Raw genomic sequence first — 22,274 nt, 5'->3', positions numbered from 1 at the left:
TGTTATAGTTACCTTAAATCTAGTAACACATGGTAAACACATTGAAGAAATGTATTTAATATCTGAATAAAAGAAACCTTATTTATAGACACTCATATAAAAACATATAAGATATGATATATATCAGTTTATAATTTATTTATTAACTTAACTTACATAATTCCATGATTTTAAATGAAATGTTATATTTTTGTATTATACTATTTTATTATCTGTATTATACTGTTTATTATCATTATGTTATTTTATTAAACAAAAAAAGACAACTTGTATGCTTTAATGTAATAAAATTAATACCAAATACTAGAAAAATTGAAAGCAGAAAATAGATTCCACTTAACACAAAAGACTTCTAGAAAAAAAATCACCTGTTTTATTAGAACTCATTTAAAGAGATTAAAATATCTTTGTTTATTGTTCCATTAATGCTGTATGAAAACTGGCATTTTTTTTTATATCCAAAATGGAAATTTTAATGAGTATTTTGTTATCATACCTAGCCAATAATTTTTATCTAGGATCTCCTTATTTCGAAACAAACATTAAATAACCAAATATTAACATTAAACATTAAATAAACATTAAAATATTAAATAAACAAAAAATTAAAAAAACAGTAAATAAAAACAATTTATTATATTTAGCACTAAAATTATAATAACCAAAGTATAGAAATCACACAATTTCAGATGCTAGACTAACACTATCCTGTGCACAGACTCTCATGAACAATTAACAACATGTATCTTCTCAGAAATCATTTTCAATTTTGTGAATCTTACTGCAGACTCCCTGCTTTCTTTCCCTAAGAAGACAAATTTGATATTGGGACTCTGAAGAGCAAAGAGATTCTAACACTGAGGTAAGTGGGTTGACAACATAGGAAGAAACAACTGACAATTTTTCAGCAATAAAGGAAACCTGAATATTTCCAGACAGCATTGAAAGCTGAGTAAAATCTGTAGGATGAAGAAACGTGTGGGCAGCATTACACACAAGGAAAGCATTATGTGGAAGGAGGTAGGTGATGAAACATGACAGCAGGTGATGTATAAAATGTGACAGAAGCTTGGGAAAGATGGAATTGAATGATGAAACTGGGACGATGGAAAAGACAGATAAAGAATGAAAGAGGTTTCTAGGCAAAGATATAAAGTTCAGATTGTATTCTGAATCCAAAAGAAAAGGCAACCAAACTAACAACCTCAGTAATAGTCATGCTAGAATTGGCATAAAATACAGAATAAACTTAATTTTAGCAAAGTTTTATGCTATGCTGAGAATAGCAAGAATCTGACTCTTTCCCATTATTTTATATTACTTCTGTGTTTAATTAGCATAAAGATGATTTTACATAATGTTTTAGGATTGAGATTCTATGCCTTCCTATCTAGTTAATGAATGCCTATTAAAGAAAGTGCTACTGATTTTATATTCCATTATATATACTAGAGCATCTCTAGGCAATAGGTCCTGTATTATCAGGACATATGTTTGAATGTTTAGAGTTCTATTTTTGTATTTGAAGTACAGGTTGTCTAATACTTTATTCATTTATTAAATCTTCAGTTTTAAGATACAGTTTTGGTCTCATACTATGTAGATAAAACTGACATTGGCTTCACAGTAATTCACATCTAGCCTCCTAGGTACTGGCATTACAGCCTTGCAACAAAAAGTCATGTTCCAATTTCTACTCTTAGCTACATCAGTTCTCTGCAAACTAGTGATATTTAAACCTCTTTTAAACCTGACAGGTTACAGAAGCTGGTAGAAACCCAATGTCCATGGTTTTTACAGATAACCATTGTTAAGAAAAAACAAGATATATTGTAAGATTCTTGGTCAGATTCATTCCTTTCCTAATGATGATGGAGAAAGATTGCATTTAGAACACATAACTACTGAGTTTGCTTCATGCCCGAGAGGTCCTGATTTTAGGACATGTTAATCTTATAAAGGGAGCTTCAAGTGACCTTTTATAACTTGTTCTTGAAGGAAACCTATACTTTCATTTTAGGAAAAAAAATATCTGTTATCTGCCCCAATGAAACTTTCTTACAAAAATTTTTCTTCACTATGAAAATATGGAACGCATATAAAACATCAATACTTCATTGAAAAAAATCTATTCATACTTAATGTCCACAGACTATTTGCTAGTTATCTCCTGGTCCAAGGTATTACCAAGTCATAGAGTTGGATGGAAGAAGGAGCAGAATGAAAGAAGATTAGTGGAGATTAAATTGGCTTTAGAATTATTTTGTGTTACACATCATCCTACTGCCTTGCATTTACAAGATTGTAGGCACATGAAAATTCATAACTAGTAAGACTCAAGAAGACACTCATTATTTCAGGTGTTCTTATCCATGACTAATCATCTGTGCCTTTGTAGTCACAGGAAAACAAGTAATTGGATCACCCATGTATGGTAATGCACTCTTTACAATAGGAAACCCTGATTCAAACAGCACAAAGGAGTACATTGTTGTCAGGTAGAGACTTGAAGTTCTCTATAAACCTAAACAGTTCTTGATCTCTAGTGTCCAAGAAAGCCATGCATTTTGGTGATATGTGGTCTTTTACCTAATGTAGAGGGATACTTCTACCTATCCTTAACAATAAAAAAAGTGCTTTTATCACCAGGAATTCTGTGAGTCCATATTTTTGCTATTGAAATATATAACTCTCTTAGTAATCTGTATTATATATACAGTTCTCTTTAAAATTTGTCATAGTTTTTAAAAAGCTATAAAATATATTTATAATTTTCAAAGTTTAGCTAAGTAGATACATATATATCTATATGCATACATACACACACATATATGCACATGTGCACACATATACACACACAAATACACAGAAGTCATATTACATTTCTTTAATACATTTGCAACATTCAGGTAGTCTGTCATGTAGGTAATTATTATTAGAATGACAACTTGTAAGGTAAAGACTCTAAGACAGAATTTTAATAGTTTAGTCTTTTGTTTCTTAATAAATGAAAAATCCTTTAATCTGATCTCAAGACAATCTGTAGATACCAAGGCAGAATGCTCCTGCTTCTTATGCTCAGTGAACCTCTTCATGTGAGCTGCTTCTTTCTGCATTTCACTAAGCTCCCAGGCAGGTGGAGGACTGTTTTCATTCCTGCCTACAAAGAAATCTTGGCACCTGATACAAAGACAACCTTAGACTTACTGTGCCTACCACACATGACTGAAATACAAGGTTGCACACTAAAGCCTGACAGAGCCCATGTAACTTTATTTATTATAATGTGCTCTTTTTATAACCTCATATTTTAAATACACAAAATAAATTAGATATATTCACAACATTTTGAAACTTTAGTAGAATTGAATGTCAAACTAAGTAAATGAATACTTTAAACCTAATCCCCGGACACTACCTTGCCAGCTCTTCTGGAGTTGCTGCTTTGTTTTCTTGCTGTTTCCTCTTTTTAGTTAATAAAATATGATCTCCTGGCCCATATATATGTACTGTATTATCTTGTTCACAGCATATATTTAAATTAAAATTAAATAAAATTCAAATTTTCTGCATTATATATTTTTAACTGAAGATTCATCTGTAGAAATGTCATTGAAAAAAAAATGTCCCTGAAGGTTTTCTGTAGCAAGACTGACAAATAACAGATATAAGTCAAGTGTCTTGACAACACACACACACAACTTTGACTTGGTGGATTAAAAGCAGTCTCAGTGATAATGTGAATATGAAACAAGGTTATTAGAAGCTAGCAAATGATGTGAGTTATGTCACCTACAATTTAGACACAACACTCCTAAATAATTTGTAAAATGTATGACTGAACACTTAGCATAAACAGTCTTATCATCCTGACCTTGTGACATGCATTAGCAAGTTATTAATACAGCATGTTTAGAAGTATATATAATGAGGAGAATTAGCAGGATAACAGATGGTGTTTTAAAAAGTGACCTCATTTATTACAAAAAAAGTGAAGAACTCCAAATAGAAACATTACTTTAAAGAAGGTATATAGATGAGTAAAAACAAATTTTGATTCATGAATCAGAATGGCTGAATACAGTAGCAAGGTCAGGTTATTGTGGATGATTATAAGGCTGAAGACTGGCCTGGCCTTCAAAAAAAAATTAGTCAAGTTTGCCGCATCTTGAAGATAACATCTTTCAAGACTGAAAGTGGTAGTAACTGGCACTGGTATATCATTTCATGGTTGGTGGTTCAGAGGCGTGCTTTATCAAGTCACCATTTTTCTTATTGGTTTGCTTTATAGTCACTCAACTCCTTTAAGCAAATAATGATTGTATGCAACCTTTGAGAAGTTACATATTATTTGGTAACATAGAATACATATAATGTTATTAAGTGAACTTGTGTCTTTGTTTTAAGCCATTTTCTGTATTTGTATATGACCTGTAGTATGTTGTGCACCCAAACTTGGGTGTCTCATCATTTGTAGCAAACTTCATTTATGTTCTTTATGTTGCACACTCTTGGACTTGACACAGATTGCATGTAAGAATGCTTCTCTACTTGCCAAGAATCAGAAAGGTCATGAGGTTTCACCAGGCTAGGCTGTAGCTAATTTGACAGTATGTGTGAATCACAAAGTCTGGTTCTAAGTCTTTTCTAAAAATTTTAGGATGACAAATTTCAAAAAAGGCCCAGGCAAAGCTCCATATCCAGAGGAAAGTGAACAAAATGCCTGTCACTCCTAAAGACATCCTAACCCTAGAAATACAGAGGTAGAACCAAGAGTGTCAGTATATTAGTATCTCACTTTACACTTTGGCAAATACTACTGCAGAGAAATTTCAAAAGATATTATAAAGCCAAGCTGAAAACCTAACTTGTCCTGTGAATGTGCTTGAAAAAAATAAACTGATAAAAATGAACTTTATAGACACATTTCATTTACAACATGTCAAAATGTTCTGTGACTAGAATCTCCATGCTCATATTATAATTACTTTGGAAAATATTTGCAATAAACATATGTGTGTGTATATATATGTCTGTGTGTTTTAATTAAATTTAATTATTAAATATTAAATATATGTTTTAATTAAATTTAAATGTTAATATATTTGAGAAAAAACTCACAAGAAATAATAGCTCTGATACAAAGTAATAATCAAAAGACGTATAATAAAATAGTGCATTCAAACATCAATGCCTATGGATTTAATTGCACAATAATGTAATAAATGAATTAGGATAATATGGTATACAGAACACCATGTGGACAAAAAATAAAATAATACAAAATAATCAAAGCACTAGACATATAAAGCAAAGAAGGAATATCAAAATCTTCAAGGGAATAGTACCAAGTTACATAAAAAACAGATTCATTAGAAAAACAATTAGCTATCACAGCAACAGAAACCCTAAAATAAGTATTAAATATCATTTTATACAGTCAGATAAAATATTTTATTTTTATTTTAGTGTATGTTTCTCTTCCTATAAAACTTATATTCTAAAAATAAATAAACATATTAGATAAATCAAATATTATATCATATAGACATGAATAATATATTTTCCACTTTACTTCTGGATATTTAATATATGAACAACGATTTAACATGTAAACTATTCAAAATCACAAACCAATGTGAATAAACTGAATCATTTCTGACAAAATTAAACATTATCACATACTTAGACTCTATTTGTATTTAATATAATCATATTGCTATAGTCAGTGAAACATAATTCAATTTAAAGATCCTACCTCCTACTTAAATGGGAAGGAAAATATGTACTTAAAGGTTAAAATTTAAGGATAATATTGTTGTGTATATTTGAAAATACAGGATTCATATTTATTTTATATATTTACAAATTTCAAGGTTAAAAAAAGAAACAGTCAAGGAAAATATGAAAATATAAAAATACTTCTTCCAAACTAAAATAGAATAATATAATATTTTAGTGTACTTCTACATGTGTATATATCCATTTGTAAATCACTTGATACACATAGAACTATCTGAATGTTATTAAAAGTATGATTTAAACCTAACATAAACCTGCCTATAATAACTTAAACATCATCAAAATACAAGGCTGTAAATGCTTTATTTCGAATCTTGTATCAAAATACAAACAGCTATCAAATATATTACACCTCATATAATCATGTTCAGCTTTTCAGCAAGAGTGTGAAATAGGCTCCACAATTTTTGTTCCCAAATGCACCACATTGCGTAACTATCATCAAAATATCTTCATAACAACTGTGAAAAGCAGGTGAGATAGTTCACCCCAGTATACATATGAAAAAAAGGGTGTGGCGATGAAGGACAGACATACATTTTTCTGTGCCATTCCTCCTCATACATACAGAGATCATCACATATCTAATGACATATCTAATGACATATCAGTGAGGAATGAAGGCAGTACGCTGGGAACTTTATGTCAGACCAAGTCCACTTCTGTACAAAAAGTTTTGGACAAAGATGTACCCAACAACATCTCAGTCCCAGTACGCATGTATGGCATGAGTCTCCAGCCTTGATTCCTTCCCTGTTAGGTTAGATCATAAAGTTCTTGACCAGCAAGGTGTCTGCAGTTTTCCATCTTGCCATATCACCAGGTAAATGACAGTGGTCATCAAATGCAGAGAATGGCATGTTGGTAAAATCGTGAGATGTTTGGAGAACAACAGTAGTCGGTGTGGTTAATGATGTTTAAATTAACTACTTCATAAAAATTCACCAAGTTTGAGTTGCAGTTAATTTGTTTATGTAAATAATTAGTTCAACAGTTTTGGTGAAAGAAGTAGCTTATTGAATAGGTATGGGGAGAGTAGACATCCTTTCTTATTCCTGATTTTAGTGTATAAGATTTGCCTTTCTCTCCAGTGGTTGTGGGCTTTCTTTAACCTGCCATTGTTATTTTGAGGTATCTCTCCTATAATCCTGTTCTCTCCCAGACTTTTATCATCAAGAGATATTGTCAAATATATTTCCTGCATCTAATTGGATGATAATGTGGATTTTGATATCAGTTTTTTCATGTGATGGATTACATTTATTGATTTTTATATCTTGAACTATCCCTGTATCTCTACAATGAAGCCAGATTGATAAAGATAAATAGCTTTATTTTTTGTTTCTTGAATTCTGTTTCCAAGGTTTTAACTGAGAATATTTATTTTTTTCTATATTCATTGAACATGAAGAAATTAAGCTGGTGCTACCCAAGTGGATAATTCACCTTACTGGAATCCTGGTTTAGGAAGATACTTTACAGGCCCTCAGAGGAGAAAACTAATCCCCAAGGTCACTTAGCCACAAAAACTGTGACATGCAAAAGCTACCTGCCTGCCAGATTTACTGATTCAATATTAGTGCAAATGTTATGCAGTTAGCAAACTACCTTTGACTGGACTTGATACCTACTCCATAGGATGAGATCATACCCAGAACCATTATGTGGTCAAGAGCTTAGGACAAGATATCTCATGGAGAAAATATATTACTATTATTCTACTAAGGGAAGAGAAATCAAATGACACATGACCACCTTCTACTATACCCATGAACACATCATGAAATACTCATGAACCCTCCTTTTTCAGTAAGAGGAAATTAACGCAGAGACCTACAACTGGACAGTGCAGAGAACCCAGTGGCTTTAGAATACTCAGTCTCAAATGGGATAACTTATAGCTTGGGTTTCTATACAAGAGATGAGGTAAAGAGATTATAAGAGCCAAAGGTGGTAGATGAGTCTTAGAAAACAGTGTCTTGCAAAATACTAGGATTGAAACACACATGAATCCACAGAAACTGACAGCATTCACAAGACCTGAAGTTCAAATCTAACAAAATCACAGCTGTGAAAAGAGGAAGTGGATGCAAAGTCTCACTTCTAATTGAGAAGCTATATACTACTGATAACTTAGGAGGAAACAGAAAATCAGATTATTTTCCCCAATGGTGTGACACTGAGTATATAAAAATTATCCTAGGCCTAGGACTAATTAGTCAACAGAAAATGAATATCATGTTTGTTTTATTTTTGTGGGAATCTTTTTTTTGTTTTAGAATTTTTTTGTCTTACTTGTTTTATGTTTATTTTTATTTTATTTTCACTGTTCATGTGTATGTATGTGTGTGTGTACGTGTGTGTGTGTGTGAGAAAGAGAGAGAGAGAGAGAGAGAGAGAGAGAGAGAGAGAGAGAGAGAGAGAGAGAGAGATTGGGGAAAAAGAGGGCCATCATGATGGATGGCAAGGAAGAAACGTTCTGAGATGAGTTTGGGGGAATGGGAAAACATGAACAAAATATATTGTATGAAAAAATTAATAAAAATTACTGTTAATTTTGAGAATTCCTAATTTGAGGGTGATAGGAAGACAGATGGAAAAGTGGAAGAACTGGTAAAATCAGCCATACAGAAAAATCAGAGTAAACCTCAAACCCAAACCTTTAGTAACTTTCTGAAGGCTACTTAAACATTTTACTCAAAGTATGGGAATATTCTCATAACATAACCTTAATAATTCTTGGATTAGTAATTTATATAAAAATTTAGGTTATTTTCTATGGCTATTCCCCCAAACTCATCTCAGAACTTTCCTTCCTTGCCATCCATCATGATGGCCCTATTTTTCCCCAATCTATCTTTCTCTCTCTCTCTCTCTCTCTCTCTCTCTCTCTCTCTCTCTCTCTCTCTCTCTCTCTCTCTCTCTCTCACACACACACACACACACACACACACAAACACACACACACAAACACAAACACACATAAACATGACATTATTTAAAGATTATTCTTAAATACTACCACACAAATATTTTCTTCTTAAACTCTAAGAACATTACAGGAATATCTACTCACTTGCCGTTCAGAGCTGCCACTCCTACTGTGCTCCGAGCAATGGTCATACTGGCTACATATGTCCACTGCTGGCTCTGGGGATCCCATCTTTCCACTGTGTTCAGATAGCTCCAGCCATCATGGCCTCCCACTGCATAAATAGGCCCTTCAAGCACAGTTACTCCTAAAACATTATAGAAAAAACATAAAACAATGGGTGTGGAGTTAATATCTAATTGTACAGGGAAAAAATGTTAGGAACTTAAGTTTCATGCTGTGTTCTTATCCTAAGAAAATAATAATTACTTTTGAATTTTAGGAATTTTCTTTCCAATTCTTTAATTAGAAATGATTTTTAATGCTACATATTCTGATGATGGTTTCCCTGTCTCCAGTTCCTTCTAGATCCTTCTCACTTCCCCAACCCCTCAACTATACTCCTCTCCTCACCCTTCTCTTCCTTTCTGTCTGTCTAGAAAACAAACAAATAGACAAAAAAAAAAAAAAAAACCCAGAGTTTTCATAGTAAAGGGAAAGAACAAGAAACACAAAATAAAAAACTGTAAAAAACCTGCTATTCATAAAGTCAAATTTATACCCACAGAGGCACATGCAGAGAAAAAAAAAACTCAGAAAACTGAGCCTGAAATAGTATTTCTCAGTCAAATTTCTGCCATCAGGGCTCAGGGAACCCTGGAGAAGATGATGCCAAAAGAGTGTAAAAGCCAGAGGGGATGGAGGACACCAAATATCAAGGCTGTCTAAATCAATATATGACCAATGCACAGATGAACTCAGAGACTGAGGCCACACTTATAAGACATGCAGAAATGTGTACCATGTTCTCTGCATACATATTTGTTTCAAGTTTAAGTGTTTTATGGAATACCTGAGTGTGTGAATGAGTGATTCTCTGTTTCTTGCTCTTTCTATTTGCTTCTTTTTTTCTCCAGTTTTTTTTTGTGATAGTTTTAGTTTTATCTCATTAGATTATATTTTAGTTTAATAAAAAGAAGGGAATGTAGCTTTGCAATGTTCAAAGAAATGCTCAACTCTCCAAAACTAAAGAAAACAAACTTTCTTAAGAGTCTTAAAAATAAAATCAAGTTTATAGCACTAAACTATAGGTTTGCTAGTAGAAATAAACTATTCTAATTGTTAATAAATTGATACAAATTTTATTGCTTTATATGTGTGCTTTGAACACTACAGAAGTAGTGTTCAAGTTTTGTAATAAGGATTAGTATTGAGTTACTAATTTCCAGGTCAGGCTAAGGTCTAAGTTACATAGAGGGACTTGGTTTTAAAGAAAGTGTGTGTGTGTGTGTGTGTGTGTGTGTGTGTGTGTGTGTGTGTGTGTCTGTGTGTGTGTGTATGTGTGTGTGTGTGTGTGTGAGAGAGAGAGAGAGAGAGAGAGAGACAGAGAGAGAGAGAGAGAGAGAGAGAAAGGGAGAGAGAGGAGATACCTACAATAGTTAAATGCAGCATGAATTATCTATTAATTGAATGGTTGCATTAAAGTGAAAACAACATTTAAATAAACATGTTGCTTTCTTTCTTAAGGTATGTGCTGATATTTGATATCTGATATTTATACCATTGGTCTTATATTTTCTATTTAGGATTGACTAGGGTATTTAAGGTTTCATAGGAGGTTTCTATAAAGAACTTGGGATTGTATTGTCTATTTCTGTGGAGAATGCCATTCAAATTTTGAAGAGAACTGCATTGAAACTATAGACCAATTTTGGTAATATAGCAATTTCCATAATATATTCCAATCACTGAGATTATAGTTTGGTCTTTTGTTCCCTTCAATTTTTTCAGTGTCTTAAAGTTTCCACTGTAACAAATCTTTCAAGGCTTTGATCAGGTTTTTTGTCCTAGACAAAAGTTTTTTTTTTTTTCATGTGACTATATTATACTAAGAATGGCTTTTCAAAATTTTTTTTGCCAGCATTCCAGTACATAAAAATACTACTGAATTTTGCATTTGATCTTGTATCTTGACACTGCCACAATAATATAATGAGAGTGTTTAGGTCTTTAAAGCACAGGTGCATGCTATCTGTAAATGGGAGTAGTTGGCCTTCTAACACTTCTAATTCTCTTATTGTTCTAAGACTTGATGCACTTTGAGAGTGGAGAAAATTGTCATTCTTGTCTTTTATTTTTTATTTTAGAAGACATGCTATCAAACTTTTCCAATTATCCAAAGGTTCTTTATTTATTAGATATTTTCTTTATTTACATTTCAAATATTATCTCCTTTTCTGCCCCCCCCAGGAATTCCCCATCTCATCATCCCTCCCCCTGATTATATGATGGTGTTTCCCCACCCACCCACTCCTGACTCCCTGCCCTGGCCTTCCCCTACACTGGAGCATTGAGCCTTCACAGGACCAAGGACCTCCCCTCCCATTGATGCCTGACAAGGCCATCCTCTGCTACATATGTGGCTGGAGCAATGTGTCCCTCCATGTGTAATCTGTTTGGTGGTTTAGTCCCTGGGAGCTCTGGGGGGGTCTGGATGGTTGATATTGTTGTTCTTCTTATGGGGTTGCAAACCCCTTCAGCTTCTAAAGGTACTTTGTTACTTATTATATATTAATCTTTAGTGTTTTGATGTAGCAATCTCATGTTCATAGTTTCAGCAGAAGTGATTTTATTCACAAAGAAATGTTACCATTTATTGAATGGCTTTTCTGATATCCTAAAATAGTTATGTGATTTCTGTCTTTAGTCTATTTATATACTGCATTACATTAATTGATTTGTTATGTCGAATAAAACTTATACTCCAATTATGAAACCAACTTGATAATTAATTCTTATTGCATTATTGGATTTATTTCCACAGTATTTGGGAAAACTTTTGCATCTCTATTGATCAGAGAATTTAGAACTTGAATTTAATTGTGTATATGTACTTATCTAGTTTAATATCAAGATACAGCTGGATTTATGAATGAGTTAATAGTGTTCCTTTATTTCTATTTGTGAAAGTATTTTGTTACTAAATTTTCATGAAATTTTAGTATTTTTAACTTACTAGTGTCTTTTGATTGGTAAATAGACTCCATTAATAATTAGAGCCAGTGATGGTGGATTTAGTTTGCAGTTATTTTGATGCTGTTTGCTTGCTTGCATTCATAGCTGTATTTTGTACTTTATAAATTATAGCTTTGTTTGTCTTTTTTCTCAGTTCTCTTAGCTTTTAATATCCCTCTTTTCCATTGGATGTATTGTTTCTAGTCTGTAGTATTTTCTTTATGGTTCTTTGTTGGAAAGAAACTATGTAAGAGTGTTTATATCATGAAAAGTTTTTATTTTTCCTTCAGCACTGGAAGATACCTTTTCTGCCTATAGGAGGCTATGTTGATAGTTATATTTTAGAACATGCTGTATTTTCTTCATGTTGAAGAACAGGAATTTATTACTGTGCCAAATAGGAGATAATCAAGAAGAGTTGGATTATTGATGAAATTGCATATATGTAAAATCTGATCATATTTTCAGTATATGTGATAAACAGAGATATCCTGGCATATAGATATTTTGGCAATTTACAGCCATACTGTACTTTCCTGTTCAGGACATGGATTCTTTTTTGTGAGACTCATGAAAATGTCAGATCTCTATGTCAGCCTCTTTTATTTAGAGAATTCAGCAGTTCCTAGTTGTCAGATTCCTAGGGTATGAATAAATGGAAAAGGTAGAAATAAATGTTTGCTTTACCTCCTTTTTCCTTTGAAATTTTGCATCTCAAGACATGACTACTTTGTTTCTTCTCTGATCTTTCAAGAATCTAGTTTATGTGTTTAAGTCTGCCTTAAGGTATACATTGATACCTTACCCAGATCCAACTGATGTTTTTATGCCAAAGTTAAATTATGTGACTTTCAGTTAGCTTTATTATTGAACATATGCTTATCAAATTAAGCATATAAATATATATAATCATATATATCAATAGCATTTTGGCATGCATATGTATGCATGCATATGTACATACAGTACTCAGACCAGACCCTACGTATAGGGCTATTCAATATTTGTAATGTAATAAACTTATAGTCAAGTAAAAAAATGGAATATAAAAGGAATTCATAAAAGTATATGTATATATGTATAAACACATGAACTTCCTAAAACATATACAATTTCATAATATAATAGTATAAATTGAGGACATTACCACTCAACATATGGTTAAGGGAAAGGTTTTTATTGTACATAAAAGGGACAGTACAAACAGAGACATTTGAAAGAGTCCAGATCAGAGAGAGAAAATAAATACAATGAACATGGCTAGCAGACTGAACTTGGCCATGAAAGGAGAGGCTAGGATACATTCTAGGAAAAAGAAATAATAGAGTGAATACAAAGCAGACCAAGAGAGATGGTTGAGAGAGAGAAGCCCAAATGAGGAACACAAAAGAGATCACTTGGGCAAAAGGTCTAGCTTGTATGGGAATGAGAAGCTGGTAGGCAAAAGTCAATGAGCTGGAGAAATTTAGAGTAGGGACCAGAGGGAGAATAACTGAGAAAAGTCACAGGTTGTCCTGATACTGACTGAGCACGCAGTCCAGGACGAGCCTTGGTATACAAGTAGGTACCACAGACAGCCACTCCTGTCTTCCATCAAGAATGAGAAAATGGTGCTTTTGGTAGAAGGGAAATCCCTTGAAAAGAGTGGTGCTTCCTTTAGCCCTGACAACAACTAAGAGAATAAGTAGGTTAACCAAATAATACACTTTCATTAGAAATATTTAAACATCCGTTAATATCTTTTGTATAATATCAAACTGCTGCAGAGAACATGGAAGCCTTGTAATTCTGTCACACTCCTTATGAAATAACAAGAGACAAAAATTTGAAGGTACATTTAATAATTTTTAGAACATATATTAAAGTATAATTTTATTTAAAACTTGAAATAGCTTATAAAATAATTATGATTGAGATAGAAATATTATAGATTATGTAAAATAGTAAATAGACTATAATATATTAGGTAAAATAGTAAATATATATATAAATTTTTAAAATTAGGCCATTAACTCTTTCAACACAGTTATTCATTAATTTCCTCTTAAAAGTTTTAAGTTATTCATTTCTACCACCTTGACATATGTTTATAATTTAGGAAATTTCTACTCTATTAGGTCCTTGCTAATTCTCAAAGGCCCTTAATATTAGCTGTCTCTCATGCATTCCCTTCCTTGTTTCTCCCCTCCCATCCATTGGATCATCTCTTAAAGGATATCTCCATCAAATTCCTCCCTCTCAGAGCTCAGACAACCCTGCAGAAGGAGATGTAGAAATAGTGTCTTTTGCGTACATACTATGGCTTCCAGTTTGTGATTTCATCTAAGTCCTGAGAGTATGAATGAGAGTGAGTGTATCTCTGCATGTGTATCTGTCTCATGTACCTTCTTTGGGGTCCTGTTCTTTCTTTTTACTTATTTCTGTCCGATCCCAATGTGTTAGTTTTATACTATTATATATTTATTTTACATTCTCCCCTAGAATCCTCTTTGTTTTCTATTGAGAGACGGAAAGAGGATGGATCTGAATGGAAAGTGGAAAGGTAGGTGGTGAGGCCCTGGGGGGTGGGGGAGGAGTATTGGAAGGGGAACCATAATCAGGATCTATTATATGAAATAAGATATCTATTTCAATAAAAGGACAACCCTCCAAATTACAAACGTGTCAAGACTCTATTTATAAATATATACAAAGACAAAATACTTATATGTAACTAAGAATTCAAAATATAAATATCTTGAGAGGGTGTAGAGGACAAAAGACAAGGAGTGAAAGTGATGTAAACAAGAAACTCATTTATGAAAACCTTAAAAATAAAAAAATATAAAATTAAAAATATGTATGAGACATATATTTCAGGACATATGATATAACCTATACTAGAAAGAAGAATATGGGCAACAAGAGGAAAATGTGAGACATTGCATATATTATAGTTCGGCCATGTGATTACAATGATGTTTATAAAAATAGGACAAAATAGAGTAGATGATTGGAATAAGGTATCCTAGTTTTTATTGCTGTTGCCTGAGCTTTGGTATCACATGATTTTTACCACCTGACTAATGATGGCATTATATTAGAATTCATTCTTATTGCTAATCCTCACACTTAAATTTAATATGACTCATAGCATTTGGATAGAGATCACAAAAATAACTACATGGCAAATAATAAACAGTCAAAATATTTATAAACATTCCATGTAGTGTGCATTAGGAATGAACAAAAATAGAGTTTCCATAGATTTCATAATGTAAATGTCAAATATCTCTTCACTCAAAACTTAATTCCTATTGCAAGCCTAAAATTAAATCGTTGAGCAAATGATGTTTTCAATGATGATATTTCTTTAAATATTAATATTTCCAAAACATATTTACTAGAAAATGTTTATACTTTATGCATGCCTATTATAAACTGTGATATTCTTTTTTGCTGCCACTGTATTTTAAGACTCTGGTTGCCTTACAGTGTATTTCTTTACTGCTGCTGTTGTGATATTCTTTTTGCTGTCACTGTGTGTTAAGACTCTTGTTGTCACAATGTGTTTCTTTACTGCAGCTGTTCTCATTCCTATGCAAAAAGTTCTAATTAAGTTGAGAAAGTAATTGGACCAGAATGAATTCAAAATCAGGATAATACATTCAAATTCTTCCTTGTGTTTTCCAGAAATATCTTTACAAACATAGTAAATTAGATTTAAATGTTCTTCTTATTGTCAATATTAACATTAAAAAATACTATCTAACTGAAATAAAATACATAAAAAGAATTATTGGTTTCAGTTTGACCATAATGTAAAAATGCTGCATAAATGCTTCTTTAATTTAGTAAAATCATACATGTTTTAAAATTAGTTTTTGTTGCTTAATAACTAGAAAAAAGAACAAAAATGTATTCTTATACTATATTATATTCATTCTTCCTTCAACTGAGAATATTGGCCTTACTGGCCTACTGAAATTACCCATGAACCTATGAAAACAGGCTACTGTCCACCTGAATTATATATATTTGATGCGGAATTTTGTCTGAACAAAGAGATTGTTCAAAGTTTCCACAGATGTTTGTTTTGCACAGTGACGACTAACAATGGCTATGACTGTGGAGTATAGCATTGATGGGAAGATACCGATGTTCTACTATCCTTCACTTGGGAATATTTTTGTATCTTTGTGTTCATTGGGGTTTATCTGTTGATACATGGGTTGAAGATTATCATAAAAGTCCAGAGAATAGCTAATGCTGAACTGTATTCCCAGATAACTTCAATTTCTCAGATTACTTCTCATCCATGCACAAAAGGAATGCTTAATATTATGTCCATATTCTCATACAGCATATAGGACATGGAGAAAGGAAGGGGATTGCTGAAACACACAAATACTCCCTCTTCCCATGATGAAGAAAAAATTTCTGCCCAAGAGTTTCTGCCCAGTTGACTCTTGATTTAAGAGTTGGGATAATGTAGATTCATTTAGAGATGAATGATTTTTGGAAGAAAGAATATTTGTGTAAACTCTTACATCAGGAAGAAACAGAAGATATCTAAAGGACAATAAAAGTGTCGGCTTTTATTTTTAACTGGAGAGTTAAATGACTGGGAATGTAAAGTGCAGTGATAGCACACGGGGGAAAGATCACACAAAGTGGAACCTTATATTTCAACAGGAGCTACTTTTAAGCAACTAGAAGACCAGTGATTGAGCTAGTAAATGTTTTATAAAGGACATTATGTGACATTATTGTGTTTTTCTGCTTGTATTTGAGAAAAAAATACAATGTAGCCATGCCAAAAATATGTAGAGAGATGGATGTTTCTTGTGATAGGACAGAGAAAAAAAATAAAGACCTCACTAAACATATGTAGATGTATTTACACATTTATTCTATCCCCTTATACTATTTATTCCAATTATATCTTAGTTATGTGACTTTGGGAATATTGTTTAGGATGATATACCTATTTCATTATCTACATAGTGTAGTACAGAGCTAGTCCACGGTTTATTTCAAGGATTGAATAAAGAAATATATACAAAACATTTAAAAATGTGTCTGGAACACTCTTAATGTATTTTATTTATGTTAAATATTATAGTACTATATAATAGTCATATGCTAAGAACTAATGTTTTCTAATTAAGTTTTACACTTTGTTATCATAGACATTGAGTAAATAAGAGTGAAGCTATTGGCTTGTAAGTACCTTCAATGTACTTTATTACACTTGAGAGGTAGTTATTTGTTGAATTGATAATTAAAATAATTGAAAAATTTGCACAGTGGACAAAAACACTGGATATTCTTTCAGGAGCATCTGGTTCCATTACTATCACTCCAAAGTGGCTCAGTGCCATCTGTGACTCGAGTCTCCAGAAGATCCAATGCCTTCCTCTGGCTTGCATAAACACTAGACATTCAAGTGGCACACAGAAATAAATTCAAGAAAATGCCCATGAACATAAAATTAAAATTATCTAAGCTAGACTCAGATATGCATTTTCTAAATATTTTTGTTAAATTAATATTTTTGTTCTATTGTGAAAATACTAAGGATTCTTAACAGGATGTGTTTAGACATTCTTTAAGATAACAATGCAAAATAAATATTTAGAAAGGCCAACAATAAATAGATTCTGATGTTCTAGTGTTCTGAATACCAAGTAGAAAGATAAAATTTGGGACTTCACTAGCTATCTATAACTGTCAATCCCTGAAATGGTATCTCTGAAGACGTAGAAAGTGAGTCTGAGTTTATATACACCCAAACCTCTGATGAGAGGACACACAGGGCACAGAAAAGATTTCAGATTTTCCTGGTTGTTGTACAAATCTAAAAATATGTTCTTATATAAACTTATCCACTGTTTATATTTCTGCTGGTGTATTCACACCATGAATGTGTAGCTAGTAGTTACAGGAGCCATTGTTTCAAAACATGGAAAAACTTGAGCTGGAACTTTTGCCTTGTGACCTGCAATATACATGTGCAAAAGATTCTGGTTTGCTGTTCTACTCTGTCATTACTCCATGCCTTTCTCTCGGTTTACCTTTATAGAATTAGGTTTACTCCATCTGTTCCCACATCCTGCCCCGTATCCCCTGAGAGATTTTTTTATATTTAAACTCAGGAAGAATTGAAACATATTCATTTTCTATGAGTGAGAACCAACTTACAAAATCATTAAAAAATAACACAAAGATTGTCAATAACTTTGAAAAAAAAAAGTGAGCAGATCAGAAAACAAAGGCATGGGTGACCAATTCAGTAAGTGCTGGTTTATGGTTCTTAGAGTCTTTTTCAGTACTTGTTTTAATGTTATTCTTTTTAGTTCGTGTTTTATAATTTGCAACTTCTCTCTTCAGTTTAATTTGGTTGCATGTTTGTCAATTCTATTAATCTTTTCAAATAACAATTTCTTTCTTTTGCATATTCTTAGTAGTGTTCCTTTGTTGTTGTAATATTTCATAAATCTCTAACCTTGATTTTGATAATCATTTTTCACATTCTTTGGGGACAGGTATTAAACGACATGGATTTTCTAAAGTACATTATTAAGTTGTTAATTTGAAATCTCTTAATACTCTTAATGTAGTCATGTGGTGTTATAATCATTCCTCTGAGGACTGCTTTCATTGTGGTACCACAGATTTTGGTGTGCTGCGTTTAACGTGAGGCCTCAGTAAGTAATGCAGTCTGTTCACAGGAGAATTCTGTCCTCATAAACCACGCCATAACTCATTCAGTTTGATCCTGGTAATTAGGTTCATAATGGGAATAAGAGATAAGGAGTGATGCTTTAAAAAAATTAAAATTACCATTCTCCCATGGAGGTAAGCAAAAAATAAAAACATATGCAGAAGGAAACCATATGAAATAAAAGTAGAAATAACATGATCAAAAATTTGCTATTATGTGTGACAGATGAACCATCAATTTAGAAAAAAGAATGTCTGATAAATTATCTCTTAGTAAAAATTAAGAGGCTAATATAATGTATTGGCAAAGGTACTATAAATTCATTTGGGGTAAGAAGAACTTCTAAGCTATTATATCTCCTAAATACTGTTTTCTAACCCACACATCAAAAACACACAAGGCTTTACATATGACATTATGTGTCATGTGATTTCACGTTTACTTACAGTAAATGCATAGAAATACCAGAGAAAAATACTCTTTCATGTTTTATTTTTCCATTTCCTTTAATGAATGAAAGGATGATTAGTGAAATAAATGAGATTCCAGATGATTTTCACAATCATCAATAGCTTTCAGAACTAGAGTACTATTCCCAAAGATCTATATTTAAATCCATGATGTTGTTCAGGAATCAGGAATGCTAAGTATTTATGACCTAAAATACTTGAAATGTAGATGTATTTTTCCTCATTTGTTTACAACTTGAAAGTGGCTTTTATTTATTTACATTTGAAAGCAGTTAAATATATTTTGTATGCAAAATATTTTTTTAAATAAATAACTTCAGACATTAAATATTTACATTTGTAAATATTACAAATATTTATATGGCATGCAAATATTTACATCATTGTCTCTCTTTCAGTTACCACTTTACCTGATTTACATTTTGAATTCTTAAACTTTATGTAATGTACCCAGGAAAGTACTTACTATAGTTGGTGAGTTTGGTAAGAGGCTCCTATTTCAAACATAGCTTTCCTTAGGCCATAACATAAATGACCACATCAGAATGTAACTAGGTGATGTTTTGCTGAGACTCATATTATTATTTATCTGTTGCTGCACAATGGATATCCAAAACTCTTCCTCATTCTACTTTTGATATCACTACTACTAAATTTTCACAGTTTACCATTTGATATATTTCCCCTGTAAATATTCCTACATAGCTCAACCAATGACACTCTATCTTCTATTCATATCTAAGTCAGCTGAAGAAATTTTGTTTATTCATTTTTTATTGTTTAAGTAACCTCTTTATTGTCTTCATTCATGACTTTGCAGCTGAAATTATTGAATCCTTTGTTAATATGTATCAGAGACATATCCAAAAACCTATGTAATATTCATATTTTGTACTAGCATAATGTGTGTCTCATTTTAGATTCATTTTATATTAATATAATATATGACTACTATGATGGATGAAAAGTAATAGAAATACACTTTTATTTAATATAGTATTAGTGCTTCATTCATTTTTATTCATTTCAAATGTAATTTTAAAGTGCTTCAGAAGAAGACATTTGTATAATGCATTTATTAAAATTAATTAAATAAATTGTCTTCTCTGGTTTATAAATACAGTTCTTGATTACATGTTTACTTCTACAAGAATCAATAAATGAAATAAACTTGAGGAAATTACGTTCTATTTGTACCGAATAAAAATAAAGCAGGTTGGTAGAGGAAAGAACATTTTGAAGCAGATAAGTTTACTTTGTTCTACAGTATATTAGCTTTAAGATTTTTTTCTGAAAGTTCTCTAATTTCTTGATTGTCATATTTGGTCAGATGGCCTTTTCCTTGCAATGTTAGAAAAATTAATTTTCATTAAGTTTTAATCCTAATGTACACAACAAATATTTGAGAGCTAATCTTGTTTGTTTTAAACTATCTTAAAATATTTTTATTTTTTTCTTTGAGTACTTCATACATGTGAACAAGAAGTTTTCATGAAATATGAATGTTTATTGTTAAATTTTGATGGTAAGTCATAAGAAGGCATAGCATTTCAGAGAATTGCTTTATAACACAAAAAAATGTAAAAACTGATATAACTTTAGACACATTAATAACTGGTGCTTATTTTGAAGTTCTTTTTCACAAAATCCAGACAGAAAAGTATATGTTTTACAAAATGTAGTTTAAAAACAATCTCCATTTTCCTTGTGTTTAATTCCTAATTCATTGCTTTTGTTAGACAAAAGAAGTAGAAATTTCAAAATGCTATGATGAGACAAGGTGCTCATATTTTCAACAATGATGAAGAGCTTTGCTGTTGCATTTCTTCTGGTCTTGATAAAATTCTGGTAGAAACATTAATGTCTAGAGTTAAAAGAGAATTCTAATAAAATTGACAACATACACACTTTGTATATACTTCAAGCAACTATTTGTATTTGACTGCTTTCCAAAAAGTATACATAACAAATGAAACAAACAAAAAGAAACCAGTAGAAGGCATGTCTCTGTCTTTTCATGTTCAAACAGGAGTTCTATAAAAGTGAGGTTAGTGTTGCTTTATGTGCTTCTGCAGAGAGATTAACCTAGTAAGGTCAGGAACCACAGTTTCATCAAAGACACCCTTTGCCTAAGTTTATATACTAGGCATTATTTGTGTTGAAAGGACTACTGTTATTGTATGAGTTCTAAAATATATGGAATGGATAATTAATGTGATTTTATACAACAGTGTCCTTAGGTAAAGCACACTCTTATTTCTGTTTTGGATTGTGTGAGTTCAAACCTCAAAAGAATATGACAAATTTTAATGAGTTGAAATTTAGTGTGTGTAATTTAAAATCTCATGAGTTATTTGAATTTGAAGGCAAGATTGAGAACAGTTGCTAAGGGCATTTTCTAGGAACCCACTAACCACATAGGCCTGGGAAGCATGTAGGCTATCTGCAGATTATGACTTCTCCTTCTCCTCTAAAGTTATTCTCTTAGTCTCACTCACTCTCTAGCTTTGTTGCACTTTGGTCTCCACTTCATCTTTGCCTCCTACTCTATAAGATCAAGCTGTGCAAAAAGGACTCCAAGCTCTTTCCCAGTCTTTCCTTTATCTCAGCTCCCAACTACAGGAGGCATTCTATGAGAACCAAGGATACTGAAAAAGCAAGTAGGCTTGCACAGTAGATAGGCACTCTTCAGATCTTGATTCTCCCTTCATTCCTCCTTGTCCTCTCCAGTTATACCCACAGCCCTATAGCAGATTACTTGATGTGGCCTTTTGTAACTCTCCCTGTCCCCTACCAACAGGGAACTAAGCAGATTCTGCTGGATGACCCTGATTTTCTCACTCCTCTGGACTCACTCAGCACATTCTCATGCCTTAGTATATCAGCTCTTAATACCTCCATACACAATATACCAAAAATCTCCAGTGTCAAAACCTAGCAGGATCCCAGAAGTTACCTACCAGGTAACATACAACCATCATTATCTAAGAACTAGAGACAGCAACAGAATCCAAGGAAGGAACACACTACCAACAAAGAGACCAACTATCAGCACCTAGCATTAGAATCTTCCCAGACCCAGCTGCCTAGACATGAGTATGAAACAAAATCAGTGACAACGACTACAGTACGTCCCCACTAGAGTCTAGCAATGTAATAAGAGTAGGTTCTGACAAATACAAAATACAAA

General features: G+C 32.2%; 1 protein-coding gene across 1 annotated transcript in view; it reads right to left on the bottom strand.

The window, feature by feature from the left end:
* Klhl1 (kelch like family member 1) overlaps window positions 1-22,274 on the bottom strand; it is a 356,587-nt gene that overhangs the window by 22,537 nt on the left and 311,776 nt on the right. The window contains exon 8 of the mRNA XM_034498949.2: window positions 8,879-9,041. Within this exon, the coding sequence (XP_034354840.1) occupies window positions 8,879-9,041 (163 nt within the window). The remainder of the gene's footprint in view (window positions 1-8,878; window positions 9,042-22,274) is intronic.

Source organism: Arvicanthis niloticus, chromosome 3, assembly GCF_011762505.2.
Source record: "Arvicanthis niloticus isolate mArvNil1 chromosome 3, mArvNil1.pat.X, whole genome shotgun sequence".
In the NCBI taxonomy this organism is placed as follows: Eukaryota; Metazoa; Chordata; class Mammalia; order Rodentia; family Muridae; genus Arvicanthis; species Arvicanthis niloticus.
The sequence above is the reverse complement of the archived record's forward strand: the minus strand, read 5'-3'. Positions and strand labels throughout refer to the sequence as shown.